The 27,953-nt window shown below is 37.8% G+C and overlaps 6 protein-coding genes across 10 annotated transcripts; 3 read left to right on the top strand and 3 right to left on the bottom strand.

Moving 5' to 3' along the window:
* Window positions 1-260: 260 nt before the first annotated feature.
* On the bottom strand, window positions 261-6,926 carry LOC129809420 (coatomer subunit alpha). Of its 2 annotated transcripts, none has more exons than XM_055859236.1 (5): window positions 6,738-6,926; window positions 6,516-6,663; window positions 6,176-6,443; window positions 5,440-5,886; window positions 261-3,095 (listed from the first exon to the last, which is right to left on the bottom strand). In XM_055859236.1, exons 1-5 carry the CDS (start codon window positions 6,815-6,817, stop codon window positions 358-360), a joined length of 3,681 nt encoding a protein of 1,226 aa, XP_055715211.1. In that variant the 5' UTR covers window positions 6,818-6,926; the 3' UTR covers window positions 261-357. The 2 variants fall into 2 exon arrangements, with proteins under 2 accessions (XP_055715211.1, XP_055715210.1); XM_055859235.1 differs by having other exon boundaries at window positions 6,149-6,443; window positions 6,738-6,914.
* A 75-nt stretch (window positions 6,927-7,001) lies between these two features.
* LOC129809439 (deoxyribonuclease TATDN1) lies at window positions 7,002-8,192 on the bottom strand. Its single transcript, XM_055859263.1, has 3 exons — window positions 8,081-8,192; window positions 7,186-8,017; window positions 7,002-7,128 (listed from the first exon to the last, which is right to left on the bottom strand). Exons 1-3 carry the CDS (start codon window positions 8,124-8,126, stop codon window positions 7,023-7,025), a joined length of 984 nt encoding a protein of 327 aa, XP_055715238.1. The 5' UTR covers window positions 8,127-8,192; the 3' UTR covers window positions 7,002-7,022.
* Window positions 8,193-8,207: 15 nt separating this feature from the next.
* Window positions 8,208-9,059, top strand: LOC129809452 (60S ribosomal protein L23). The gene is made up of 3 exons (XM_055859277.1): window positions 8,208-8,292; window positions 8,556-8,767; window positions 8,824-9,059. The coding sequence occupies exons 1-3, from the start codon at window positions 8,280-8,282 to the stop codon at window positions 9,019-9,021; spliced, it is 423 nt and encodes a 140-aa protein (XP_055715252.1). The 5' UTR covers window positions 8,208-8,279; the 3' UTR covers window positions 9,022-9,059.
* A 120-nt stretch (window positions 9,060-9,179) lies between these two features.
* On the top strand, window positions 9,180-20,445 carry LOC129809418 (bromodomain adjacent to zinc finger domain protein 1A). Of its 2 annotated transcripts, none has more exons than XM_055859232.1 (7): window positions 9,180-9,780; window positions 9,939-11,052; window positions 15,138-16,632; window positions 18,379-19,135; window positions 19,197-19,372; window positions 19,455-20,145; window positions 20,208-20,445. In XM_055859232.1, the coding sequence occupies exons 1-7, from the start codon at window positions 9,668-9,670 to the stop codon at window positions 20,350-20,352; spliced, it is 4,491 nt and encodes a 1,496-aa protein (XP_055715207.1). In that variant the 5' UTR covers window positions 9,180-9,667; the 3' UTR covers window positions 20,353-20,445. The 2 variants fall into 2 exon arrangements, with proteins under 2 accessions (XP_055715207.1, XP_055715208.1); XM_055859233.1 differs by having other exon boundaries at window positions 19,218-19,372.
* On the bottom strand, window positions 20,436-20,977 carry LOC129809456 (uncharacterized). Its single transcript, XM_055859280.1, has 2 exons — window positions 20,678-20,977; window positions 20,436-20,614 (listed from the first exon to the last, which is right to left on the bottom strand). Exons 1-2 carry the CDS (start codon window positions 20,841-20,843, stop codon window positions 20,547-20,549), a joined length of 234 nt encoding a protein of 77 aa, XP_055715255.1. The 5' UTR covers window positions 20,844-20,977; the 3' UTR covers window positions 20,436-20,546.
* Window positions 20,978-21,483: 506 nt separating this feature from the next.
* On the top strand, window positions 21,484-27,441 carry LOC129809430 (maltase A3). Of its 3 annotated transcripts, none has more exons than XM_055859252.1 (4): window positions 21,484-21,914; window positions 25,314-26,778; window positions 26,970-27,119; window positions 27,188-27,441. In XM_055859252.1, the coding sequence occupies exons 1-4, from the start codon at window positions 21,752-21,754 to the stop codon at window positions 27,261-27,263; spliced, it is 1,854 nt and encodes a 617-aa protein (XP_055715227.1). In that variant the 5' UTR covers window positions 21,484-21,751; the 3' UTR covers window positions 27,264-27,441. The 3 variants fall into 3 exon arrangements, with proteins under 3 accessions (XP_055715227.1, XP_055715226.1, XP_055715228.1); XM_055859251.1 differs by having other exon boundaries at window positions 21,486-21,953; XM_055859253.1 differs by having other exon boundaries at window positions 21,783-23,331; window positions 23,543-26,778.
* The last annotated feature ends 512 nt before the right edge of the window (window positions 27,442-27,953 follow it).

Below are 27,953 nucleotides of genomic sequence, written 5' to 3' on the forward strand. Positions count from 1 at the left end.
GCTTGTAACAATGTTATTTAATTGTTTATTCATTCATCGAATTTATAATTACTTCAGTATTCAGTTTTTTTGCGACCAAAAAGCACGCGGAATGTCAAAACACGATTTCCACAAGGAGTTCCACACGAAAATCTCGCTTGATTCTCTCCGATATTCGTGGATACGGAGAGCGGGCAGGTGGGAAAAATAGGAGAAAACGTCACGGAGAGAAACTCGCGTAAAATCTTCTCTCACAAAGTGGAGGATACGGGCCCGGAAAATTTTTAATTTAATCATTTAAAAATTTTATTTGACCAATATAATAAGTAATACATAGAAGATAATATTAATAACTCATTCAAAAATGCTGCTAGGAATTTATCGGAATTGCAGGTGACAAATCCTCAGACCTATCACGGTTTTTCCAACTTCAGCCACTCCACAGACAACACACTGGACCCCCTTGAAGTCTGGATTGTATGTGGCTCCACAGAGTGGACACTTCTCCTCAGGTTGTCCCCTGTAGATTGGCTTGTAGGTGACAGCACAGAGATTGAATGGATTGTGTTCATCGTACTGCAAATTGTGCTCATCCGTGAGATTCATCTCACACGCCTGCAGCATCTTCCTCGCCTGTTGCGCCACTTCCATCCTGGGTCCCAGCTCCAGGAGGCGTCTGGCAAAGCTAGCTGCTGTCTTGTAATTCTTCAGCTTGAAGAACATATTGAGGGCAGTCCTAAGGGTAAGAATCTGATGAACTGGCTGGAGATTGCAGTGTGTAAAGTATGCAGCCATCTCACAGAGTCTCTGTTGCTCCTCAAGTGTCCCCTTGGGCAATCCCTTTCGCTTCGTCTCCATCTGCAGCCCCACAATATATTCCTTGCAGATTGTCAGTAATTGCTGAGCCTCTGAAATATCCTGACGACTCTCAACCACAAGCAGTGGAATGGACATGGCAATCAATTGGAATTTCTCAACGGCTTCTGTAAATTTCCCACCTGTTGTCAGCTGATAGCACTTCTGCAAATTCTGCACGAGATCATTGAGCTTCAGAGCCAATACTGGACGACTATTTTTGGGATTAGAATCCTTCCAGTTGCGACTGGGATGAGCAAACATCGAAGGAAGTCCCGGAAGAGCTCTGTACGATGTTCGTGATCCAGCAAACAGATTCATTGCCAATTTCTTGTACGGTGCAAAATTCACAACTCCCACTTGATCATTCAACAGCCTGAAGGCACTGTCAAAAGCACCAGCTCGAAGATGATCAGCCACTAACTGAGAATTACTACTCCAAATCTGTGCTTGAGACAATCCTTTAGTCGGTGCCACAAATCCACCCGAACCATCTCCTGTCCCCTTCAAATTAATCATCAACTCCTCCGGCAGTTCCACCTCATCGACATCCCATCCAGATCCCGCCTCTGCTTCACCCTCTTCAGCCCCCTTTTCTGCATCCTTAAACTCATCACCATCCTCCTCATCCAAATCCAATTCAGCATCAGCTCCCCATCCTTCAGCCACGCCACCATCTGTCGGAGCATCAAATGCCAATGCCTGATGAACACCCTTGGAAGCCTTTGTGGTCATCGCAGCATCAAAGAAACTCCTGGAAACTGTCAACAGAGGCCAATTGGCTTCAGCTTGCTGAATGGGCACTGGGGGCTTCAGGAACACAGCATTAGGGTTGATTGGTGGAATTTCTTTCCCTTGACTGATTTCCTCCTTCAACTTATCAGCCTCCTCTGTGAATCCATGCGTAGCTGCAGTCAAATAGGCCAAGGATGAATGACCACAATTCTTCAAGATATTTATCCTCTCGGTCACATCTCCCAGCAACAGAGCCCCCTGGTACTGAGCTGAAGTATCTTTGCGAATCTCTGCAATCTTTGTCATCTTCTTCAGCTTCTCCAGATTCCCCGTGATGAGATAGAGGAAGGAGAGTTTATCAAAGTTCTTTGTTCTTTGATAACACATCTCAACCACTTGATGATTTCCCTGCATCAGAGCTACCTGACCGAGTCGTTCCCAGCAAGCCTTATCATCCAGCGCCTTTGCTGCCTCCAGAGCCACTTCAATATTTCCACATTCCAGCGAGAGATTGAACCTTGTCTTCTCATCCTTGACAAAGTGCAACGCCACTTCCGGATATCCCTTTTGCTGCAAATAGGCAATGATACTCTGCCCCACAAGACGAGCATTTCTCACCATATGCAACACTTCTTCGTATTTCCGATTGATCAGAGCCAACTTAAATTTATACTCTGTTGGATCAATATTCATCACACGAGCCCGACACTCCCGATCCAGACAGAACACCTGAGTACCCTTGACTTTTGTGATATAGATGGGCAAATCCAATGTCCTGATAATCCCATGATCTCCATTTGTGATCGCATACTTGATATGATTACTAGTCGTGTAGATGAAGACACCACTGTCATCCCAAGCACCAGACTTCACCCTGGTATTCTCCAGGATATTGCACAGAGACTCCAGACGACGATTGCAAATGTTCACCGTATGCTTCCCCAAAAGAGCCACATGGGACATATCCGGTGACCATACAACATATCGACATTTGGATATCTTCACCTGAGCAATAACCACCAATTGCTGCACATCGTACAGAGTGACAAAGTCAGGATCTCTCAGCAGAAGCATTCCCGTGCCAGCATAGAAAATCTCATCGCATGGAGGAGCTTGAATTTTTTTCGTCACTTCATTCTTGAAATTCTTCACCACCAACTGATTGTTGCGATCAAAGACAGCAAAACGATTCCTAGCCACCCAGAGAGCTGTTATCCCTGACGATCTCTTGCATTCCACCTCAGAATTGCTGGAGCTATCAGAGCTATCCTTGGGCAGGCTGTACAGCTCATAAGTGCTGTTCTCCATATTGGTGGTCCTCGAGCACAGCAGCATAGCATTGAGAGCTGGATTGTAGGAGATACTGTAGACAGGAATTTTGCTACTTCCTCTCAACTGAGTCACAGTAGTCTCCTTTGTCGTTGTCAAATCCAATTTCTTGAGAATGCGCTCCTTCACGTAGTACAAGATATTTCCATGAACGGTGTATGCTGGTCTCTCGCGTTCCAGCTTGAAGACAATCATACCTGAAAAGCAATATATTTCATCTCTGAAAATACTAATGATAAACCCTTCTGTTTTATGGTATGGAAAAACCTAATTATGGACCAATACAAAACACTTCAAAATTCAAATTATAGTTATTAGTTTTTTGCCCCTAAAAACATATATCCGGGGCAATCATCTTCCAAATGAACTCCTAATAAAAAAATTGTATAGAGGAAATGTGCCAAATTACGGCCAGTTTCTAATTTCGGCCACTTTGAGTGTAATTTCGGCCATGCAAATAAGTTAATTAAAATTATGTATGTAATCTTCGAATAGTCAATGAATTCATTTTCGTTTTAAATATTTATTCATTTTAGGATGTATTAAAACAATGACCGTTAAATTTTAGGTATAATTTGAATTTAAGTTGCGTTTAAACTCACGATTTCAAAGCTGCCCCAATTCCTCTTATATACAATGAAAATTTCTCCCCCTTCAGCGAAATTTTCTTCCGTAACTCACTTCACAATGAAATACGTACAAACACCCTGGCTAGAAAAATTGTAAATGGTGACCCCTATTACTTAGGTTAGCTTTTAATGCAGAAAATTAAAAAAAAAATCTTGCGGATCAGTTTTCTTTGTTACAGGTATTTTTTTTATTTAAACTTCATTAAATGAAGGAATATAATATTAAAAAGAATCCATTCTCATATTTGGTCAAAAGCTTCAATAGGTTAATTCAAATGTTAGGTTATATCAAACCTAACCTAAAGAAATCAAGGACACATTTCGTGTGTCAATTTCAGCATGAAGAGTATTCTTGTGACAAAAGTGAACAGCAAAAAGTTAAAATTAAGTCAGAATAATATAATTGTGGTTAGGAAACAACTTATATGTAAAAGTCGGTTTAATTTGTATAACTAACATTTAAGATGCTTGCAAAAAATTAAAGACCGCCTTTTTTCTTTGTCAAAACTTGCATAAAATTTTTACTGATCTTAAAGTTCTGGATTTGAACAAATTTTCTTTTCTTTTATGATCAAATTTATTTTTTACTGAAGTGTGCAATCCTTATTTTATTTTAAGTCAATAATTTACCTAATGAAAAATCTTGATTATTCAAATTTTCTTGAAAATATTACTGAGCTAATTGTATATATACAATTTGGAAATGCCTTTTATGACATTCTTTTTGAGGTTAGGTTATACATAACCCTAAATTCTAGTGCAGAGAAAAAATAACTTGATTTTTTAGGTTAAGTTTACGATAACCTACAAATAATTTAGTGCCCGCAAAATTCCGAATGGATCAAAATTCCAAAACCCAAAATTCTGAATAACCAAAAACCTGAGGGCTAATTTTTGAAACTCTCACTCGCACCCGCGAGCTCTTTAGTGACCGACTCGCACACCCCGCAGATTCAAATCCTTCTGTAACGACTTCTTTTAAAGTATAAACTACTCGTTGCACGTACTCAAGAATCTGCGGGGTGTGCGAGTCAACTTCTCTCGACCACTAAAGAGCTCGCGGGTGCGAGTGAGAATTTCAAAAATTGGCCCTCTGAATGGTAAAAATCCTAAAAAGAACAAAATTATACGAGAGGGTAATGTGTAGAGTAATTTAGGGGAAACTGGGGCACCACCAAACACGGGGTACCACCAAACACTGCGATTTTTTAATCGGATATTCGACTTCAGAGGATAAGACCTATAGGAATTTATAGGCACTATAGGGATGCTTGTCCACTGAAGGAATGGTCGAGATAGTCCAAGTAGTTTAGAAATAAAAATTAGTGTTTGGTGGTACCCCGTGTTTGGTGGTGCCCCAGTTTCCCCTACCTCCCTGAAGCTTATTTCAAAATTCGGGATTTTTGCTTGCTGGCTTTTCGGGATTTTGACTATGACCCTATTAATTCATAATGAAAATTGTTTTTCCAACCTAGCTAAAAAATTCGAAATATAATAAAAATTTGTAGCGTTTTACAAGACTTTTCTTTTTAATTCAAAATGAAAATTAGTTAACAAGGACTTCACACCATTAAAAAAAATAATAAAACGCTTCAGAACACTCATACGGGCTTCAGACCTAAGACTTAGCCATATGGTTTAATTTAAATGTTCTAATTTCTTAAAAATCAATAGTTTTTGAAAAAAAAAACCTTGGATTATTAAAGATAAGTAACATTATAGGGTTCTCAAAAAGCAATAAAATTTCTCGCTGTTTAGGATTTTGAGACAATCGGGAAATGGGCTAAAGCTCTAGTCTGAAGACAGCTTTACTAAGGGAAAACTTGATTACGATATTAATCGTTCTTTTTAATCCGAAAAATCTCAATTTGCTAATCGTAATTTAAAAATCAACATTTTTTTTCTTACTCACCAGCATCGTGTCCTGCAGCAAAGAGATTGAGTGTTGGATGAGCAGCCAACACCCAGAATCTCTCATTTTCCCGGCGAAAAGTATGGAGACACTGTCTCTTGGTCATATCCCAAACACGAATACTCTTATCCTCGCTGTTGGAAATGATAAGTTCCTGGCGTGGATGGAAGAGGACACAGGAGACATTGTAGTAGTGTCCACGGCATGTATCCACCTCCCAGGCCTTGTACTCATTCATGCGCCAGAGCTTGATCTGCCGATCATCAGCTCCGGAAACAATCAGAGGTAAGTGCGGATGAAAACTCGCCCAGTTGACACCACGATCATGCCCTTCCAATACGTGTTTCACCACAGCATCAGCCTGACCAAAGAGATCCGTTGTCCCAGGATTTTTTAGATGTTCCTCCAAGCCACTGGGACCAGGAGCCACATTCTTCTTCCGCAAACCTGACACAGAGTCACGGAAAAAAATGGTTTTAAAAGGATCTTACTGCAAAATTCGGGAGTTATATTTGATTTTTGGAGACAAAATTCTTAAGCAATCGAAGGCAAGTCCAAGACACCTTACCAACAAGTGAATGAAAATGTGACCATTACCATATAGAAGGAGATTTGTGTCCACCAAATCCAAAACAATCTCAACCATCATGCAATGCTCTTTGGGGAAACCAAACACTACACATTTTGTCTCCTATCGATACTATCCTACCTTTCATTCCATCTCGATTGGCAGTACCTGAGATATCCCACACTCGGACCGTCTGATCGAGAGATGCAGAAACTATCTGGTCTTCGGTGGGATGGAAGGAGGCACACATCACATAGTGATTGTGACCGGTGAGAACACTGATACATGTGCGCGATTGCCAATTCCATATGCGAATTGTCTGGTCATCTGAAGCACTCAGAATCCAGGGATATTCTTCGTGAAAGACAGTTGTTCGCACATAATCAAGATGACCCAGAAGGGTGAATGTACACCGACGTTGTTTGTAGTTCCATACCTATCCAAAAATTAAGAATATTCTCAAGAAATCCGCTGAAATTAGGAAGAAAAATGTCCATGAAATTGTCACCTTAATCTTGAAATCATCGCCTCCGGACACGAAAAGTGGCTGCTGACTATGGAAGCAGATCCCTCTAACTGGACCATCATGTTCATCGAATTTCTCAAGAAGAGTATGCATCCGATAGTCCCACAACTGAATAACTCCATTGTGTAAACTGAAAACACGGAAAATTGTAAGAAAACCATCCCGGCTAATGAGCCCCATCGACCTCCGGATATTTTTCCTCACCTCGCTAAAACCCATGGTCGCTTTGGATGGAAGGATAATCCCTTTACTCGAGCGGACTTTGTCTCAAAGTTTGTCAGCATTTTTACTCAGATTCTCACAATAATTACCCAGATTTTTCACTTTTTTTCAGGGATTTACCGAGACGAAATGACAACACGGCTATGACACGTCGCTTTCGAAATTGTTTGCAATTGGAATCCGCAACGTGGCACTGCATGCTATAAAATTAAATCTGATGAAATTTTCCCGCCATTAAAATTCTCATTTTATGCAAAAAATGCTTTATTAGCGATTTTCAGGAAAAAATACATTCATAGTGTTATTATAAAAGATATCAGCGAGTTTATCTTCATCTTCACCCTTCACACCTGCAATTACTTCAAGAACTTGCCTGAAAAAAAAGAAACATTATTAAGAGCTAGCTTTGAATGGGATTTAAATTCCTTACAAAATTTGTGAAGGTTCACATCTTCCATCAATCAATTGGTCAGCAGTCCACTTTTCTTTCCTCTTCACTGTAGGAAATTTTGTCTTGACAAATTTGGCACCAGCATGACTTGGACGGATCCCACACCATGGCGCATCGGTTTCAATCATTATTTTGTCACTGGGCAAGAGACTGACCACTTGTAAATTGTCCTCAGTCTTCAGGGAGCATCCATTGAGGCCAATGAAGAAGCCAAGGTCAATCAATCGCTCTGCTTCATCGATATTCCCATCGAAAGAATGCACAACTCCGCCCCATTTAATCTTCTCACTATTCTTCTCAATTATTTCAATAAAATCCTCGTGAGAATTTCGACAATGCAGAAAAAGAGGTAATTCAAATATCTCAGCAAAATCCAGTTGCTTCTCGAAGAACTTTTTCTGGCAATCTTTTTCGCAGAAATGCAAACGATCGTAATCTAATCCTATTTCTCCAACAGCTACGACTTTTGCCTTGTATTTTTCAATGGCTGAACGCAAGTCTGCGAAGTACTTGTCGGGATCAGAAAGAAACTCTGAACATCTTGTTGGATGGCATCCCACAGTCATTGCCAACCGATCTGGAAAATTAAAGTTTTTACCGATTTTGTCGAGGAAAAAAATCTGCTTTTTACCATCTTTCTCTATGACTCTCACGGCCTCCTCTACATCACTCAGGTTCCCGACAGTAACAATAATCTTCTGCATTCCCATATCCCAGCTTCTCTTAAGAACAATATCCAGGTCAGCTTGGTGCTTCTGAGATCCTCCATAAACTCCCTGGAACATGCTATCCGTGAGATTTGCACCAATATCTGCAAACATTTATGTTGGCAATGGCAGAAATAGTGACATACTTATTTATCTGATATATTTACCTATGAATTTCATGGTAACTTTTAAAAAATCCTTTGATATTCTCATAAAAACACTCCCAGCTCCGCGGCAAGGGCAACATAAACAAAATTTGAGGTTAAGTCTATTATCGAAATTGAAGTTCATATGGCAATACCACGACTTCCGGCAGCCATTGTACTTTCTTTCCAATCGTTCTGTGTGTGAGAAAACGTGCTCACTATGTCTAAGAGAGGTAAATTTTCCATTTTCTGAGTGAAATACTGCTTTAAAATCATAAAATTTAGTGTTAGAATTTAGTTTGCGAGCCCCTTTAATAATTTACAATCGATTTCCAATGAAATTCTGGGGATTTTGCCTTGAATTTTACTGTAAAGTTCTATGCGACAACATGACAAATACTCCCATGTTTAACCTTCCCGGATCACGAATTTTCGTGGCAAAATAATTCTTCCAATAGGGAAATGTGATGTTAATCGTGATTTTTTGTAATTGTAGGACGAGGAGGTTCCGCAGGAGGAAAATTCCGGATATCCCTTGGTTTGCCAGTCGGTGCCGTGATCAATTGCGCCGACAATACAGGTGCTAAGAATCTGTACGTGATTGCAGTGCATGGCATCAAAGGACGTTTGAATCGCCTTCCAGCGGCCGGTGTTGGTGACATGTTTGTAGCCACGGTGAAGAAAGGCAAGCCTGAGCTGAGGAAGAAGGTGAGTTTTTTCCAAGATACTCCTGAACATCGTGTGATAATTTTTAAATCTTTTAGGTGATGCCTGCCGTTGTCATCCGGCAGCGTAAACCCTTCAGAAGGAAGGATGGTGTCTTCATTTATTTTGAGGACAATGCTGGTGTTATTGTAAACAACAAAGGCGAAATGAAAGGATCCGCTATTACGGGGCCAGTGGCCAAAGAATGTGCCGATCTGTGGCCACGTATTGCCTCAAACGCCAGCTCTGTTGCTTAAGCATTGAATATGAGAATAAAATCCGCTCATAAAATAAATATTTCCTTTTGTTTTTAGGTGTAGTCCGGGAGTTGGTGGTGGGAATTTTTGTTTTTTGAGGTTATGCTTAAATCCGTTGGGCGACAACAGCGCCACGGCTTCTACATGTAACTCATTCGAAAGCATGACAACGAAGTGTCGCGAAGAAAAAAACGCTACCTGCAGGATATATAAATTTTATTTTTGAAAATTCTTCCTATTTTCTGCTATTTAAACTATTTAATTTATGTGTTAATTTATTGCTGATATGCCATAGAAGTGATAAAGTGCATGATCTTTAAATAAAGTATGAATTTTGACGCAATATTGACAATCAAGGTGAAACGCAGAGCGTCGCGAGAACAAATGAGCATTATTTTTCTCACCATTAACTGAAAATCGTACTAAATGCTGTGCAAATTGCACAATATTGTGCTAAGAGTATCTGTACAGTGATTAGAGTGGAGATACAGTGGATATTCTGGGTGTAAAGTGACTTAGCATAAAAAATATTTTGACATTTGAAAGCTTGGCATCGCAGTTTCCCTCCAAATCATTCAGAAGCCATCGCGGCAGCTTGTGGTATTTTTTTTGGTGTGAAAAGCAAAAGAAAAGAGAAATAGTTAAGATGCCTCTAATGAAAAGGAAGGAATTTAAGCCATTGCCTCCGCCAGATGATCTGAAAGACAATGAGGAAGTTTTCTACTGTCCTATCACGAAGGAGGTCTTCCGGAAGCATGAGTAAGTTTGTTGGGAGGGGCGGAGAAACTGTAAATTTTGTCTTAGCTGATTTTCATGTAATTTGATGTCCGGAGATAATTGGTAGAGAGAGAATGTGAAAATTTGCAGGAGTGTGGGTGTACTGTGAAGGAAAATGCCTCACCCTTCTTCTCTTCCAGGGACTACTTCGAACGGGTGATGCTGATAAATTCCATGTTGTGGACATGCGCTCTTACAGGAAAGACCAGTCTTACCTACACCGAAGCACTGGAGAGTGAGCAAAATGCACGTGAGACACTGTGCAATTTCTCCAAACCTATTAAAACAGCTGTGGTCATCATTTGCTCCTACACTCGCCGAAGTGGCATGATGGATCTCATTGAAGAACTCTATTCTTACATGAAAGATCGATATTTCAAGGGTGAGGAAGTGATTTACTGTGCAAAAGGTGAGACCGAGATGTATGGAAAGATATTGGGCTTCGTCAAAGACAGTACAAATTGTGCAGAAATTGAGTACAAAGTACAACTGTTCAGGAAGAAGGAAACCAAATCTATCCAGGGTAAAGATCTACGGAGACACAAGACAAGGCTCACACGGGAAAAATTGAAGTTTTTCTTGAAGGACAACACAGAAATGTTGAAAGGGGCTCTGGTCATCAAAGGGCCCATCCTGAAGAAGTACACCAATAATTCCACGATAAAATTTGAAAATATTCACATTGGCAAACCACCAGTTTTTGAGACATCCAGCAGAGTGTTGCTGGCGGAGAAGCAGCCCAAGAAGCAGGCACAAATTTCCAAGTATTTCGCCAAAGATGGTGGTCGAAAGAATGCAGCCAAACTCGAAGCATCCAATAAGGAGATTGAAGAGATTAATCGACAGGCAGCCGAGAAGTTGGCAGAAATGCAGGCAGAGGAGCAAAAGAGGCTGGCCGAAGAACGGGAGAAGCAGAGGCAGGAACTCAATGCTATGGTGCAGAGCACTGCAAGGGCTATGAATGCAATCAATGAGGATTTGTTGCTGCAGGATCAGAAAGTTCTGCCATCACCAAAATCCATGGAACTTCTCGTGCCCAAGCGCTTCTATGGCGATTTTCTCATGGTGCTGGAATTTATACACTCATTCTCCGAAGTGCTTCAGATTAGAGACAAATTTCCAAAAGGCGTCACTATTCCCATCCTGCAGAGGGCTTTTCTCACACGTGACGTTGCTGGGCCACTCAGTGACATTGTTCAGGTTCTCCTGGCCACGATATTCTCCCTCCAGATGGAAGAGCAGAGCGAAGTAGTGGTGAGTAAGCATAAGAGATTTATTAAGTAAAAACACTGAGAGAAATCCGAAGAAGTTAAAATGACATTCCGGAAATGTTAATTTTACCCTGCAGTATTGATCCGAAATCGGTGTAAATATTACCCTTTTCAGGTGTATTAGTGTTTAAAATTACCCTTTTTCATGTTAATTTTACCCTTAAAAAGTGTAAAATTAACATTAAAAAATTTTGATATATTTGTACACTTAAAAAGTGTTAAAGTTATGAGGAAAAAAGTTAATTGCACCCTCTTCTTTTTCTCAGTGAAGAAATTTTGCATTACTTTTGATTTCACTGAGAAAAAAAGAGGCTGCGATTAACTGTTTTTCGTCATAAATTTAACACTTTGGGTGTAAAAATATATCAACATTTTTTAATGTTAATTTTACACCTTTTAAGGGTAAAATCAACGTGAAAGAAGTGTAACTTTTACCCATAATACATCTGAAAAGGGTAATATTTACACCGTTTTTGGATCAATACTGCAGGGTAAAATTAACATTTCCGGAATGTTATTTTAACTTTTTCGGATTTCTCTCAGTGTTTCTTTATTATATTTACTTAAAAAAGCTGAATGCTCAATAAAGTATGCGACGTTGTAAATTACGTGAAAATCGTATGTTTACCAAGAGCTTAAGTTATTTTATGAATCAGTAGGGGGAAAAAGACAGTTTTAAATGGACTTTTTACAAACACATGAAGCAAAATTATATTATGATAAGTCTTACTTATACTTTTATTTTTTTTTTGTTTTGAAAAAAGTCCATTTTCAAAGGTACCCCAATTCATAGGTGCCCCACTTAACCATACAGAATTCTTTGACCCTCCGCTAATTTATGAAATAATTGTTTCAAAATGTGTAACCTAAAAAATTATTGTTCACAAACTAATCTAGAATTTCTCTTGGACACTTTAGTTAAAAAAAATTTAGGGTAGAGTAACTCATTTCTGAATCCTTTTCAAATAGAATTTTTTCAAAACTTCAAATGGGAAATAGGGTAGAGTCAGTACTTTTCGCCACCATTAAGCTTTAGGGGCCTCGTAAGGTGTGATATTTTTGTCAGACTAAAATGAATTTTTGTATAAAGATACTTTGAAGCAATATCTATCTATATATCTAGGATACGTCTCGAGAATTTTAGAGAATCTCATTGAAAAATATGCATTTTCCCCAATTGTACTTGTTCAGTACTTTTCGCCACCTGTTTTAAAACGAATTTCAATTAATTAAAAGACGTAATAACGTATTGGGATATTAGAACAGAACATATTATGAGTTTTGAAATGCTACTTATTCTTAAATGCCTTAAATTAGTTGTTTTATATTAGGTGGCGAAAAAGTGCTTACATGGCGAAAAGGGCTGACTCTACCCTACTAAGTTTTTACTTAATAAACACAGTTAATACTAGCCGTACTCACTATGGCGTTGTTATCTCGTAATCTCCGTAATCTGTTATCTTGTTATAATTTTTCATTTATAAAATACATTACGAGAACATAACGAAATAACGAGATAACGATATTACAAGATAACAGCACCATAGTGAGTACGGTTACTGTTTTTTTTTTTAAATTATTACCCATGTCACAATCTATTATTTTATTATTTCCGCTAAGATAAATGAAAAATTCAATTATATCAATAATTTAAAAAAATATCCAGATTCAATTTTATAAAACGATTATTTCGAAATTTGAGGTAATGGTGCGTTAACCACCCATTAAAAATATTGTTCGCGAGGATCGAAGAATCTAGTCTAGAACGTCTGTTTCTTGAACTCTTGTATTTGTGTTGAAAAAGCTTGCTGTAATTTTTTTTGTATTTGACCTCCAGATTTTTAGTATGTTTGCATTTTTAATGGAGGTTGTATTTAATTTTTGTTGTTGCTATGCATCTATTCCATAACACCGATCAAAATCCCGAAAGCCAAAATTTATAACGCGAAGTCCGAAAAACAAAAATATCGAAAAATCAAAATAACCCAAAGCGTAAAATGTGTTAAAGCTACTCCCACGAATGCATCCGAATTTTCAGAACTCGGGATTTTTTTGTCTTTTGGGAAATTTTCTACATAATTTCATCCCCTTCAGAATTTTAACCATTCGGGATTTTGGCTTTCTGGATTTTAGCCGGCACCGCCCTTTTTTATTCAAACAGAAATTAATTTGGTTTGCCAACATATAAAAAGACTTTGGACTGTCTTGTGTGATTATATAGCAATAATTCTAACTTCGTTAAGATTCAGAAATTACACTAGATCCCGGCATTATGCACATTTTCGGGACCGAAAAAAACGCGCGAAATGGCATTATGCATCGATAAAATTTGCATACCTACAGGGGCTTTCTTTTGAATAAATTGACCGTTGAACGAATTTCGCGCAGAGTAAAAGTCAGTAAAAGTAGTTCAAACAAAAAAGATTCAAATGTTTCAACTAATTCAACAATATAAATGCATTAACAAACAGTACATGGCCAGAGTTCTTCAATAAATGGTTAGAATAATAAAAAAAAATACCTTAAAAAAAAAAGAAATTAAAATTTTGTCTGAAAAAGTAGCAAAATGTTTTCAAATTTCCCGCGTCGCACAATAGTATGCATTCAGGCGTATTTCAAAAATGATTTCATAAATTGACCCCCGATGGTAGGCAAATTTGCATAATTGTGTGTGCATAATTCCGTCAGGTGCATAATCCCGAAGGACTTAATGCCGGGACTGAGTGTACGTGGGTTGTAGAGAATTTCCAGACCTCTCTAAAGACTATAAATTTTCTTAATTGTTCAACCCGTATCGAATAATTAAAAAAAAAATTTAATTCATTTTTTTTTAAATTCATGTGCAAAGTAGAAGAAAGTGAAATTGTGTTGTAACCTTCAGAAAAAATAAAGAATAGTTTTATTAGATTAACATATGAATTCTAAAAGAAGAAAAATTGTGAATCTTAGAGGGGTTAAGTTGAACATAACCTCACATTTAAAATGAAGAGGTTAAATGTAGAAAAGAAATTGGTGTGCAATATATTAGATCTATTAGATAATTAGTTTATAGACTCCGGCTGACACTTCAAAATATTTAGCATATAAAATTTAACGTTGAAGAATAAACCCAATTTCGGATGCACTGAGACTTGTCATTAGATTCATTTTATTTCTGTAAAAATGTATGGAAAAATGAAAGTGGTTACCACCCTGAATTTTCTACTGATTCAATTTCACATTTTACTGATTTAAAAAAAAATTACTACTGACCAAATTTGACTTTTCTCCGACCGAATTTGATTTTTTAATGACCAAATTTTATTTTATACTGACCAAATTTTATTTATTACTGACCAAATTAATTTTTTCCGATTTTTTAAAAAGTTTTTTACTGACCTTACTGACCAAATTTGATTTTTTACTGACCAAAATATTGCTGATAAAATTTGATTTTTTACTGACCAGATTCTTTATTTTTTACTGACCACATTTAATTTTTTACTGACCATTTTTATTTTTAACTGACCACATTTGATTTTTTACTGATCAAATTTTATTTTTTACTGCCCAAAATATTTGCTGATAAAATTAGATTTTTTACTGACCAGATTCTTTGTTTTTTACTGACCATATTATATTTTTCACTGACCGTATTTTATTTTTTACTGATCAAATTTGACTTTACTGACCACATTTTGATTTTTACTGACCAATTTTTTTTTATTGACCAAAAAGTCGCAGCCGTTTAGAATCTGAGATTAGAGGTTTTCCTAATTTCCAAATTTAACGCTAAATTATACAAACTAAACCAGGATCAGCCGTAAGTCTAGCCGAGTCTTATACGGGCTTCAAACCGGCTTAGCCAAATGGCTTAACTTCTCTAAGTGGTTGTTGGTCAAGGTTTTTTGGGAAAAATTTGATATTGGATTAAATATTGAAAGTAAATAATCAATTAGATTTTCAAAAACCAGAAAAAGTTATTGCTATTTAGGATTTTGAAATCTTCGGGAACTGGGCTAAACCTTTAGTCTGAAGACCACTTTAAAGTTGAGTTTTTTTTTAAGGTTTATTAATGATTTTTTGCAGATTCGCTACAGGAATGTGTCCAAGTCCATGCTATCTAGAGCCACGGACCCAATTGAATTTGCCGAACTTCATGCCTGTCGAGCCATGAAATATTCTAAGAAGTACTTCAGCAATGAAATGGCAGATTTACCCATGGATGCAACAACGGTGAGTGAAATCTTGAGGCTACATATTCTAAGCTCGGGAGCTCAGTTGAGGGACGATCAGGCGGTAAAGTGGAGATTTCAAACTCGGGGTGGCTATCGCAATACGGATGATCCGGGTTTGCTCCTTCGACTTCGATATGCTCACATAATCCGTGCATTATCTGATCGGACAATATATGAGCTACCGCTTGGGGATATATTCAAGATTCTCGATTGTCTCATCAGTCAAATAATGACGTATTCATCTGTGCGGGACATCATTGATGATCGTATAGAAAAAGCTACAAAATCCAGAATGACCATGAAGGCAATAACATATGCTGAGAGACGGAGATTAGCCCGATGTGAGACGGAGAAGAAAGATTTGCGTGAAGAGGCGATGAAGCAAAAAGAGGCAATTGTGGTGCCAGAGGGTGAGACGGAGCTGAAGGCGATCAAAGAGAAAGAAATTGATGATGTTCTACAGAAGAAACTGGATAAAGTTGAGGCAGATTCTGCCAGAGCTAAGAAGCAATTTATGGTGGAACTTGAGAAGAACAAATCTCAGTGCTTTGACTATCAGCTCTATTTAGGATCGGATCGAGCTCATAGGAAATATTGGCTATTTAATTCCCTTCCGGGACTCTTTGTGGAGCACAGTGAGGAGGATCTGGGATCGTGTTTTGATGAAGTAACCAAAAACATTCCCGAATTGGTCAATTGTCCCTCAGATCAACGATACAGGGTGATCAAGCAATTGGTAACGGCTCAGATGAAGATGAACGAAAAGGAAAATAACAGGGTTAATGGAAGCAAAGTTCAGCCTCCAATCACCAGTTTCAACAATCTCAATAAGGATTCGGGTGTCTCACAGAGAGATTTGTGGATGTGTACAGCTAAGGCTGAAACGTGTCCTGTACACAATCAGCGTTTTCCGGATAAGGTCCAATGGAGTTATTTCCATACATCTGAAGAGATTGATGCTCTGACAACAGCACTCAATCCTCGTGGTTTCCGGGAGAAGCCCCTAAGGGAGCAATTTGAGTTGGAACGTGAGTTGATTGTGGCACATGTAATTACGTGTCCGCATGATTTGCTTCAGGTGAATTATGCTGATAAAGATAAAATCCTAGCGTCGTATGTGTCAGATCAGAAGCGCTATGAATCGGCAAATTTCCAGAAAGAAGGCGATATTAACAACATCATGAGCTCAGTTCTCTGTGACTACATCCTGGATCTGGAGTGGAAAATTTCAGAAGGATATCTTGGGGTTCAAAAGGGACCCAATAGGCAATTGTGGAGAGATGCAGTGGCCAGTTTTGACTACAAATTACTCAAGAATGGCATTCAGATTGCACCGCAGCCAAAAAGTAAGTTTTTTTTAATCTTGTTTAGTAGAGAAAACAATGATAGATATTGACTTACGGCTTTCAGCAAAGTGATACGTGTTAATATCGTGCAGTTGCCTCAGTATTTAAAATCTTTTGATTCAAATCGGGAAAGTCTTAATTCTTACCCTCCCCCCTCATATTTTAAGATACATTTTAAATAGCCGATAGCCAGCCATTTACAAAAATAATATATATTTTTTCTCTTTAGTAAATGTTATATTATGGAATAAATCAGATAGAGTTATAAGGTTAGAATCTGATATCATTCGAAACCTTTAAAACAAAAAAAAAAAGACATTTAACTCTTTCCGGACCACAACATATCCAACGAACGAATTTCAGTAAAACTCACTTTATTGTAAGTCTTAGTGATCAAATATGATATTTTTGTAGAGAAAGAATTTTCTCCGCCTCTGGGAAATTGGAAAACTCATGGGTACTCTCGTCCCCAAAAGAACGAAAAGGAGACAAACTTCAATTTTCTAAAAGCCAATAATATCAATTTTGTGAATTATTTTTGCGTTTCAAATGACTCCTTTACACGGTTGATAACTAAAACAAGAAGAATTATTGACCAGTATCTTGTGGGATGTTCAGGAAGTGGTCAAGAAGATCCCACATTCCTGCTTGCCAACAGATTCCTCAAAATATTTCACACAATAACACTTTAAAACACATTTCTCTCAACACGATGTTATTGCAGACACATTAAGCTTTCTCAAAAGCATAAAAGACACTTCCTGGACAATCAGAATTTACCAAAATCAGGAAGAATAGGAAAAACTTCCCTGAAAGCAATCTCCCTCGCTGCCAAATGTTAAAATTATTGGCCATATTGGCAAAAATGTCGCTCCCGCTTGGAATTTTCTTACAAAGTTTGTGTCAAAAAGCAAATGGCGAGCATTGGTGGGATAACCTTACATTTGACCCCTAAATTTTTGTGGACGAGAGAGTACCCATCAAGTTTGAACAAGTTTTTTTTTGAAAATTTAAGAGTAAAAATTATTTTTCGAATTTATGCAATCTGTAATTGTTAGTTATCATACTTATTGGCCCCGAGAGGTTTTTCCTTATTCTGGTCTAGAAATATCAAAAAAGTCACAATATCTGCAAGGAAGCAGAAAATCGAAAATTCACGATTTTTGACCAAGAATATCTTAGCTCAGGAGTTAGTTGGGATCCTGCAAAAAATATCCTAGATTTGGACATCCTTATAGTTTGTAATCATCCACAAGAATCGGACTTTTATCGATTCTAAATAGTCCAAAAAAAATCTTTTTTCCATGGGTACCCAGTGACCCAGAGTCCCAAAGGAGACAAAAGAGTTAATGCTTTTTGATAACCTATAGGTCACTTATCTGTAATCGTGCCTTCTACAAAGGACTTTGTGCCTTGTAAAGAGGGATAAATATTCTATATTTGCATCTAAAAATTTTTTCGGAACTCGAGTTATAAGCTCAGTTTGGAAGCAATTTATGAATTGGCTTCAAACAGCTGCATATAAAAAAAAACCTTTCGCCACGTCTGTAATAATCCATTCCTAAGTTAATTTTTCCCGAAGAATTGTGATTGATAAGAAATTAGAGCATAGTTAAGCCATAATGGCTAAGTCTTAGGTCTGTGAGACCTGTGTAATGCGCTTTCCCCTATTACGAAGCTTGGGTCATACGAAGAATGAACACTTTCCCTTATAATTAAATATTTATTTGAAATTTGGTGTTATAGAATCGAAATCAAAGGATGATAAGAAGGACAAGGAAAAAGAAAAGGATAAAGATAAGGATAAAGAGGACAATGATGAAGAGGAGGATCTCAGTGATTATGAGGATCCAGGCACAGATATGCCAGATTCCCTGGCGGTAGAATCTGAAGACAGTTCCGATGAAGCTTTTCCTCTTTATGATTCACACGAGGAGAAGAAGAAAGTACACTTCCTGGCCACAGCTCTAATTCAGGTGAAGCGTACAATTGACACTAAGTACTTGAAATGGCCATATGGTGTGGCCAAGGAGAAGCCTAAATTTGTTGCTGCGAAGCTGCCTCAGACCGTGAAAAATCTGCATAATTGGGAAACTGCACTTGCTCAGGCCACCAATTACTCACAGGTCTTTTTGCACTACAATATCCTCTATGATTCAATTTTGTGGTCCGTATCAGCATCGCATGCAGCATGTCAGATCTGTCGTCGAAAGAGTGATCCTGAGAAGATGCTCCTGTGCGATGAATGCAACAGTGGATGTCACATGTTCTGCCTCAAACCACCACTAACGAAAGTTCCAGAAGGCGATTGGTTTTGCACGAAGTGCAAGAAACCCGAAACACCGGTGAAAAAGAAGAATAGGAAAATCTTCAAGGAAGAATCCAGCGAAGAGGAGGACAATACTCAAGATGATAGTGAGGAAGATAATGAGGAAGATGAAGATGATGATGGCGATGATGAAGAGTCAGAGGGAAAAAAAGCAAGCAGTAAAAAGAAATCTAAGTGAGTATTAGAGGAAAAAAAATATGCAGGACTGTTTGATATTGAAGTTTGTAAAATATAGATCACGTTTTTGGAATTTTAGCGAATCCAGCGAAGATGAATGTGATGCATGCCAGTATAAATCAGGGAAAAAGATCAAGTGCTTGAATTGTCCCACCTCTCGTCATGCGAAGTGCGTTGATAAGAATGATTGGGTGAAGATTGGGAAAACGTGGGAGTGTTGTGACTGCAAAAATGGTAAGTTTTTCTTCTTTATTCAGGTTTTGCAAATGTAAAAATCTATAAAGTTACGAGTCAAATAATTTATTTTTTCTTACAGATGCAAATTATAGCCAAGAGATCAAAATTAAAGCGTCGAAGTCAAAGAGGCATGAGGCCACAAAGAACGTAAAGGCAAATGATACATCCGGAAACTCTAAGAAAAATACCTCAACTGGTTCCAGGAGGAAGACTGCGATAAAATTGAGAAATATTCAGCCAGATTCTGAGTCACAAGATGAAGATGAAGGGGCAGCAGCATCTAAGCAAAAGTCTCATGTTGGTTCCAGAAGGAAGGCATCAATCAAACTCAAGAATGTTCAAAGTGATTCAGAGTCACAAGATGAAGGAGAGGAAGAAGATGTGGCACCACCTCCGGCAAAGAAACGCAAACAGGATGCAACACCAAGGCGTTCCCTGAGATCCCAAGATGATTCAAAGCAAGATACACCGTCCGAGAGGAATGCGAAAAAACTAAGAAGGTCAGAAAATTTACCTCTAGATAGTGTTGCTCTCTATGCTTTGCTCGATGCAATAGCCAAACATCCGGATTCGTGGCCATTCAATCGCCCAGTAGCCAAAGTTGAAGTGCCTGACTACTATGATATCATCAAGAATCCCATGGACTTTGCTAAGATCAAGTCCAAGCTCAACTGTGGAGATTATGCCACCAATGAGATGCTAATTAGAGATATTGAGCAGGTATTTCAGAACTGCGATGCCTACAACAATAGCGATTCGAAGATTTACCAGTAAGTTGAGATACTCTCTCCCTTCTTCCGGAATATTTACTCAATCCTTAATCTCTTTGCAGATCCGGAATTAAGTTGGAACGTTTCGTGATGGAGAAGTGTGCAGAACTCAAATTTAACTTTAAGCACAGTGACATGATATCCGATGATGAGAATGAGGTGACTGTTATTGAGAGAAACAGATCCAGTCGCAGTAGGAAGAAGTAGTGGACTTTAGCGAATTTCTTTTTTCCGGAAAGCCCGAAACAAAAAACTTTGTGTATTAATCCTAGACAAATTAAATTTCAATATTTCATAGTATCTGGCTCTCAGTTAACACTGCACGGCAATTTTATTCAACATCCCATGAGACTACAGAATTTCTTAAGGATTGTATACCAGACAGAACATGTGGGAGTCCTTCAGTGGTGTTCAGCTAATTCCTTCCTCTTCATTTCAGCCCACTTGGCTTTGTTTTCAGGGGAGTTGGCTGCAAAATACACCAATGATTCAGTATGGTATTCCAGGATGAGGTTTTCAGGTGTAAACTTACCTAATTTGCTAATTTTGTAGAAGATTGGAAGGCAGCATACCACAGAGATGGCATAATACTTCCAGATCCACTGCTTCGTGAAGTAGAATTTGTAGGGGAATTGAGCGATTTTCGCTGAGAAGGTGTAGGGGAATTTCATGGGCCTGCCTACTGGCTTATCGGACATGATTGTGGGATGATGGGATTTCACCAGAATTCAGAGAAAAATCAAGAAAACTCACAGTGAAAATCCTCCACTGAGAAAAATTATGTAAGTTCGAATGTCACTCCGTCAATTTCGAATTAGTGGTACCATGTTGAAGTATGAATTTTAAAAAATTTCCGGTACTCTGGCAACCCTTGACCCCCAAATTTTAACAAAAAAATCGTAGGTCACAGCTATTGTTACAAAACAAGAAAATTATAGAGTGAATTTGTTTATTGTGAGAAAAATTACCATAAAGCAGATAAAGCATTATAAAAATTAAGGATATTGAAGCTTGTTTTTTTCAGGTGAGTTTAGTTTTTGAATAATTATCTAATTGGAAAAATATTTTTTGAAAAAAGCATTCTCCAATTTATTTAAAAAATTAAATGTGCATTCAACAGATTTTTATAGCCACAGAAATTAGTTTTTGAGAATTTTGACTTGCAGATAGGCCGATAAAATTTATAAAAATAATTAGTTTAAGCTAACATCAAGAAAAATATAATATTATTTGGGAGAACGGCGATTTATCTCTTATTATTTCGACAAATTAAATTTGAAAAAACATTCCGTGGCAAACAAGAGAATCTCGGTCAATGTGCGTTTGAAAGAGTTCATTACGAATTTGCGGTATCCAAGCTCATAGACGCGGCAATGGAAGCCCAAGCCAGTGTTTGACGAGGTTTCACACTACGCAGGCGCAAGTTCTGCAACCGCGACGGTGTGTAATTGTGAATGTGTTTATCGCTTTCTCAGAGAAGCTAGACGACCGTTTTTCCCACGGAATCTCTCTTTTTTATTGGACTAATAAATTCAACTTCCCCAACAATCGTGCCCACGAATAGAAGAATCGTTGAACCGAAGAGAAATAGAATTGCCAGCGCAAGATGCCCGAGATGCCAGATAAAGTTGAAAGGAATAGTAGCAAGTTGAACCTGGAGGCACAAAGATTGTCCGCTTCCGAAGCTATCATTCCTAAGGAGTCCTACAAAACCATTCCGGAGGACATAGATCACCAGCATAAGGTTGACGTTGAGGGACTAGAAAACGGTCTGTGTGATCTTTTGTCACATTGTGTCTTTTGCATGGGTATTATCATCTTTTCTATCTTTAATTTTCTAACTATATTTTATTTCTAATTTCCTATCTGCTCTGCCTCTTTTTGCTATATTTTCCACCACGTCAATGCGCACAGTGTGTCTATCTTCCTAGTCGTGTGACGTGGGTCTCTCTGTGAGATGATCTCGTGATTGAGAATAACCTACAGTGGTCACTCAATGGATTTCTTCATACAACAATGTCCGGAAAATTTATGGAAGATGTCATATTTTGCATGGATTGCATCAGAAAATTGACGCAAATAGCAGGAAGGACTTTTGCCCTAAATCCCCATTTACTGTCTGGTCCAAATCCATTAGCACCACTGAAGGTTATTCTCACGATATTTTATCTCACTTATCACTTTTTTCAGACATCTCTTCTTCTTTTTTTCTTCCTCACCACCAGTTCTCGTAGATACCGTAGATTGTTTGTCTTCCTCATGTACAGCTTCTCCCGAACTTTGCATCTCCTTCTTCCCCTATGCCCCCTCAACCTCTCCCAAAAAAGTATATTCTATCAGCTTTTGTACAAAGCCAAGTGATAATTGTTTCCAACAACTCTATCAGCTTCTCTGTCCTCTCAGCTTAATTTTCGTCACACCAGTTATTTGCTTGAGTAGTTCGGCGATTCACAAGATTGCTGTGAATCGTGCTCTTCCAGTAGAGCATCCTTATTAGAGCCAATTGGGATTTGAAGTTTCCCTTCTTCAATTTATTGTATAATATTTTATTCACAGAGATCCAGGAGGGTTGGTCATTGAGAAACTCTGAACCATAGAGATTTTGTAACTTGATCTTGATGCAACCCAAAAAAGGGCATGCTATATGAGCTTCTGTTATATCAAAATTAATTTTTAGAAGTGTATTGGTTTTATCCTCTCTTGTAAATTTTTGCAAATGGTCAGTTAGATTTTTCGGAAAACCGTAAGCCCCTATTATCTCTTATTAGGCTTATTAGCACAAAATGATTCATGGACTAAACGGAATATAATCTGCTAAATAAGATATCACGACAATCACCATAAAGTATTAAATTTCGATAATTTAAATTAAATCCATATAAGTTACTTCAGTTTGAATATGATTTGCTTATTTGCTTTTATACATAGAATTACCACGAATAAGCTGAGATATTATAAAATAAATTGCTGAAAACAGCTGAAGATGGTTTTTTTTTGTTAGCCAAGTCGAAGCAAGAAAGCAAATTTCTTTACAGAAAGTCTGCGACGTAAGAGCATATTTGGTACTTTTTTTTAGGCAAGTTATGAAAAAAAAATATAGAAAAACTGTAAAGAAATGAAGCTTCAGAGAAACTGAAAATTTCAATTGATCGAGATCTTTAGAAAATATTGATCTAGTAAGGGAAAGTACTCTCCCTTCGAACGTTCATGCCTTCGAATAATGTGAATTACTTTTACTTTTCCTAAGAGATTTGCACATGATCGTCGCATAATTATCAATAATTCATAATAAGCTAACAAATATTTAATAGAAATGTGTAAGTTTCTTAGGAAAACTTAAAGAAAATTCACATTAATCGAAGGTATGAACGTTCGAAGGGAAAGTTCTTTCCCCTAGTAGTCCAAATATTTCAAGGGATTGAACTCCTTCCGGACCGGAAACGTCAGGGGTGTGTTGTAATTCTTTTATGACAGGACAACACAGAATTCGTATAGAAAATCGTGTTTAAATGTTTAAAATCAGTTATTTAAATATTTAGAAAGTCCTATATGCAGGTTCTAGGGTGGAGGTTTACCTGTGCTCTCGCAGGTCTCGTTTGTCTACTAAACTGATAAGGGTTTATAATGATTTTTCAGCATCTTATTGATTAACTGTCCTTAATATCTAAACCAAAATCAAAATTTTTCCAAAAATATCTTCTGTGAGGAAATGAAGAAAATTAAGCCATAGATCTGAAGAGCGTTTTAGAAATCCATATAACATGTTAGCTATGTTAGCTTTATTTTTTTTATGTCGATGAGGATTATCTTTTATTTTATTTTATTTATTTATTTATTTCATATACTGCTTTTGAGCTAGCGAACTTGAAAGCAAAAATTTGACGGATGTATTCAATGAATTTAATGTTTGTGTAATAGTGGCCACCGGCGTCTTATGCCCTAGACCTAGACACACTTACGACTTAAGCCGAGAGACGACTTAGTGGAAAATGATGGAAATGCATTTTAACCATTATTTGTAATATAATTACGCTAAGCCGTCTCTCAGCTAATCCTCAGGCTGTCAAGGCCCTTAGCGTTGATAACCAATCTCCAGAGTATAATGATGGGAGACTCTTTAATTTTTTTTTGTGCTTTAGATAAAGGAGAAAATGAAAATAAAAGAGCTTTAGCATAAAAAATATAAAAGGGTCTATTATAAGGTTGTTCAGCAATTCAGTTTTGAAATTCAGGTCCATTCTGGATTTATGCGTTCACGATTTTAGTTTCCGGGATTATAACCAGGGCACGATTTTTCTATTTACTGGGCCGTATAATTTAAAAATGATTCATTATTTTTATAATCAGACATATTAAAATGAGTTAGCACGTGATTTTTTTTTCGTGGGTAAGAGCAAGAAATCTTACCACATAAAACATCTATTAGATCCTTAATTTTTTTTATTTAAAGCTTTATGATGCATATTAATTTTTTTTTCTATGATAGATGTTGAAGTGATAAAGAATATACTAATTACATCTTAATAATTGTCAATCTAAAAAAAACTGTGCAAGATGTTAAAAATTCATTGTAATAAATTTCCGTAATTTCCCATCCTTTTACAAGTGAAGATAGGAAAATTAACACTAAATCTATCGATGCCAACCGTTTTGTGTGTTTTTTCCTAGCTCGCTCGGTTAAATGACAGGTCACGGTAGGTTAGGATACTCAATAAATTTTTCTTGAAGAAGAGGAAAAAATAATTTTAAAAAGTTTTTAAACCAGTCAATTTGACCGGTCTGGGTAGGTTTAGTGTTAAAAAGAACGTCCTAGTACTTAAATATTTTTTCGCTAATCTGTTGTAATTTTTTACCGTTCCGTTAATATGGATTTAAGATCATTTATTTGGTCTTTCATAGAGGATTTTAAACGGGAGAAAATGTAGTCTGAGAAATTAAATAATGCAGTTCTACTACATAAAAAAGTAGATCTCTATTAAATACTTAAGCAGACCTTTAATTCCCCGTTCAAGATAAATTTTAACTTTTAATAATTTTAAAACTTACAAAGATCAAATAATCACGAGATACATTTTCTGAGCAATGACCATCCCTCTGCGGAGATGCATAAATCTCACTGCGCAAATATTTATTGTGACTGTGTATTTTTCTCTCCCTGACGAAAACAGTGATAAGCGATTCAGTGAAAAATTCCAATATGGTGCGTGAGAAGGTGGATATGTCTGAGGAGGGGGCTGACGAGAAGATGTTAGGGACTGGAGATGAGGAGCAGCAGAATCTGGCCAAGAAGGAAGAGGTGAAATTTATCAGTGGTGACCAGCAAAATGGCGATGCAAAGATTGATATTGGGACAGTGGACAAGACATTCACGGGAATGACCAAGGAAGAGCTCATGAAGTATGCCAATGATCCGTTCTGGGTCCGTTTGCGCTGGTTCCTGTTCATCTGCTTCTGGGGTCTGTGGGCAGGGATGTTGATTGGGGCTGTCTTGATCATTATCTATGCGCCAAAATGTGCAGCTCCTGAGCCACTGTCGTGGTGGAAACAGGGACCATTGGTGAAGATTGATACTCCAACGCCTGATGATTCTGTTGTAGAGGCTATTAGGACTCTGGGTGTTAAGGGTGTTATTTATGAAGTTCCCGCCGATGAAACCTACAATATAGCCAGTGAACCAGCTATTTCGGATGCTCTGAAGAAACTCGCTGGTGCTTTCACTGCTTTTGGCATCAATTTGATTGTCGATCTTACACCGAATTTTGTTACGCGTCAAGATCCATTGTTCCAGAAGGCCATGAACAATCCCGAGGCGAGAAGTGCATTTGTATGGCGCGAAGGCAATCAGGTGCCGAATAATTGGAGGTCATTAGTAAATGGAAGTGCTTGGACGAATGAAGGTGGTCAAATAATCCTCCAACAATTTGGACCTGATCGCTTTGATCTGCAACTCAAAGATCCCTTGGCTCTGGCCAAGCTCAAGGGAGTTCTGAAGGAGGTGGTTGGCCTAGGAGTAAAGGGTATCCGCCTAGCCAATACGAAGCATTTTATCATTGATGAAAGTCTGACCGACGATGGACCATCAAATAATCCCTATTACGATCACACACACTATGGTTTCTGGACACATGCACATACAACGTATCAAGAAGGATTGGGAGAATTGCTGTACGATCTCAAGGCTTACGTTCACAATCTCACTGAATCTCAGGGATTCCTCGCTGCTTCCGATGACATTGATCGTCCGGAAGTTTATATGTCCAAGAATGGACTTCAGTCCCTGGACATGATTCAACTGGGACGTGTTCCAAATCTCCTAGCTAACAGCACAACAGCTGATCATCTCTATCGGGAGCTGAGGAATGTATGGGAGAGTACAGTTGAGGCAGGGAAGCATTTCTGGCTTCAGTGGAATTATGTGAAACAGGAGTTCTTGAAGCATATCACAATATCAGAGTACAATATATTCCTTCAGCTGATCCCTGGAGTTCCTGTGTTCAATGTAGATGCTCCCAGGGCGAAGCCACAGGATTTCTCTACGGAGACTTTCCATAAGATTCGTACTTCACCTTCCTACATGCACGGGAGCTTTGATCTCTACAAAGATGTCAACAATACTGTCATCGGATATTCCAGGTAACTCCTCTTGCTCAAGCATCTGACTTACAATTTGCTAATATAACTAACGAGAACTAACTTATTTCTTCCTGATCTCTCTAACAAATCGCTAAAATTCTGGCTAACAGACTTTGGTAATTGGATCTATTATCACTTAATTATCACCAGGCAAATGCTCACACTTTTCTTCCCTCTTTTTTTTTTAACAGGACAAAATCTGGCAATCCGGGCTTCTTTGTGGTGCTCAATCCAACTGAGCATCACGTTGATGCCAATTTCTCAAATGTTGTTGGGATAGCGGAAGAACTAACGATCCATACAACAAGTTCCAACTACAATGTCACCGATGTGGCTGTGAAGTGAGTTTGCCCTTGATCTATTTGGATCTTTGAGATTTCTTAAAAAAAAAACTTTTTCTCAATTTTAGAGCTAAAGTGCTCAGTTCAGCTATTCCTGTGTCAGGATATTCAGCTATGATCCTCACTTACGTCCCTAAAGCCTAAAGGCTGCGAAGATGTATCAAGAAGGTCATGATCATTCTCCAGTGGTTCATGTGTAATCCGATGAACTTTTACCCTTTTAGTGTTTACATCGGATTTTTAAGCTCTAGCTTCGAGAATTTTTGTTGCTTCGCTTAGAATTTTTAGTTTCTCAGAAAAAAATACAATGGAACAAGCATACAAATTTTTGTTTCATTTGGATTTATCCAAGCTGCCCAATAAGAAAATTTCTTATGGCTTGATTTTCACAAGATAAAACCATTTAATCTTTTTTAACTTTTTTTTTTAGGTTGAAAAACTGTCATGTTTAGCGACACTGGTGGGTCGGTGAATATCCGACACGTCCGAGAAAAGAGCGCGACGATAAGTCCATCTATATTGAATTCAGAGCATAGAGAAAATGATAAAATATTGATAAAAATTAGTGCTATATTATATAAATTGAGTGTCCAAATTAAAGTTAAAAGTAGAATAATCAAATTTGAAAAGAAATTTTACAAGGAAATTAGATTCAGAGAAAATCAGTAAGAGAAATAAAATTTGACGTTAAATACGACGGAGCCCTAAAGTGAACTTAAGCAAGCAGAAAGAGCCCTACCGGTGAGAACTGTTGCAAATTTTCAATTATTATGAATTACGAGATCGCATGAATACATACAAGACATCGCAAGGGACAGAAAGAGTGAAAGAATG

The sequence above is a fragment of the Phlebotomus papatasi genome, chromosome 1 (genome assembly GCF_024763615.1).
Source record: "Phlebotomus papatasi isolate M1 chromosome 1, Ppap_2.1, whole genome shotgun sequence".
NCBI lineage: Eukaryota > Metazoa > Arthropoda > Insecta > Diptera > Psychodidae > Phlebotomus > Phlebotomus papatasi.

Bases quoted from the DNA above. Each gene is read 5' to 3' on its own strand.
- LOC129809420 (XM_055859235.1), bottom strand. From the start codon at position 6,817: ATGCTGACAAACTTTGAGACAAAGTCCGCTCGAGTAAAGGGATTATCC. The intron at 6,664-6,737 runs GTGAGGAAAAAT...CCGTGTTTTCAG, and splicing joins CGACCATGGGTTTTAGCGAG to TTTACACAATGGAGTTATTC. The intron at 6,444-6,515 runs GTGACAATTTCA...ATTTTTGGATAG, and splicing joins GCGATGATTTCAAGATTAAG to GTATGGAACTACAAACAACG.
- LOC129809418 (XM_055859232.1), top strand. From the start codon at position 9,668: ATGCCTCTAATGAAAAGGAAGGAATTTAAGCCATTGCCTCCGCCAGAT. The intron at 9,781-9,938 runs GTAAGTTTGTTG...CTTCTCTTCCAG, and splicing joins GAGGTCTTCCGGAAGCATGA to GGACTACTTCGAACGGGTGA. The intron at 16,633-18,378 runs GTAAGTTTTTTT...TTGGTGTTATAG, and splicing joins GATTGCACCGCAGCCAAAAA to AATCGAAATCAAAGGATGAT.
- LOC129809430 (XM_055859251.1), top strand. From the start codon at position 21,752: ATGCCCGAGATGCCAGATAAAGTTGAAAGGAATAGTAGCAAGTTGAAC. The intron at 21,954-25,313 runs GTATTATCATCT...TGACGAAAACAG, and splicing joins ACATTGTGTCTTTTGCATGG to TGATAAGCGATTCAGTGAAA. The intron at 26,779-26,969 runs GTAACTCCTCTT...TTTTTTTAACAG, and splicing joins ACTGTCATCGGATATTCCAG to GACAAAATCTGGCAATCCGG.
- LOC129809452 (XM_055859277.1), top strand. The intron at 8,768-8,823 runs GTGAGTTTTTTC...TAAATCTTTTAG, and splicing joins AGCCTGAGCTGAGGAAGAAG to GTGATGCCTGCCGTTGTCAT.
- LOC129809439 (XM_055859263.1), bottom strand. From the start codon at position 8,126: ATGAGAATATCAAAGGATTTTTTAAAAGTTACCATGAAATTCATAG. The intron at 8,018-8,080 runs GTAAATATATCA...AAATGTTTGCAG, and splicing joins AGTTACCATGAAATTCATAG to ATATTGGTGCAAATCTCACG. The intron at 7,129-7,185 runs GTAAGGAATTTA...CTTTTTTTTCAG, and splicing joins TGTGAACCTTCACAAATTTT to GCAAGTTCTTGAAGTAATTG.
- LOC129809456 (XM_055859280.1), bottom strand. From the start codon at position 20,843: ATGTCCGATAAGCCAGTAGGCAGGCCCATGAAATTCCCCTACACCTTC. The intron at 20,615-20,677 runs GTAAGTTTACAC...TGTATTTTGCAG, and splicing joins CTACAAAATTAGCAAATTAG to CCAACTCCCCTGAAAACAAA.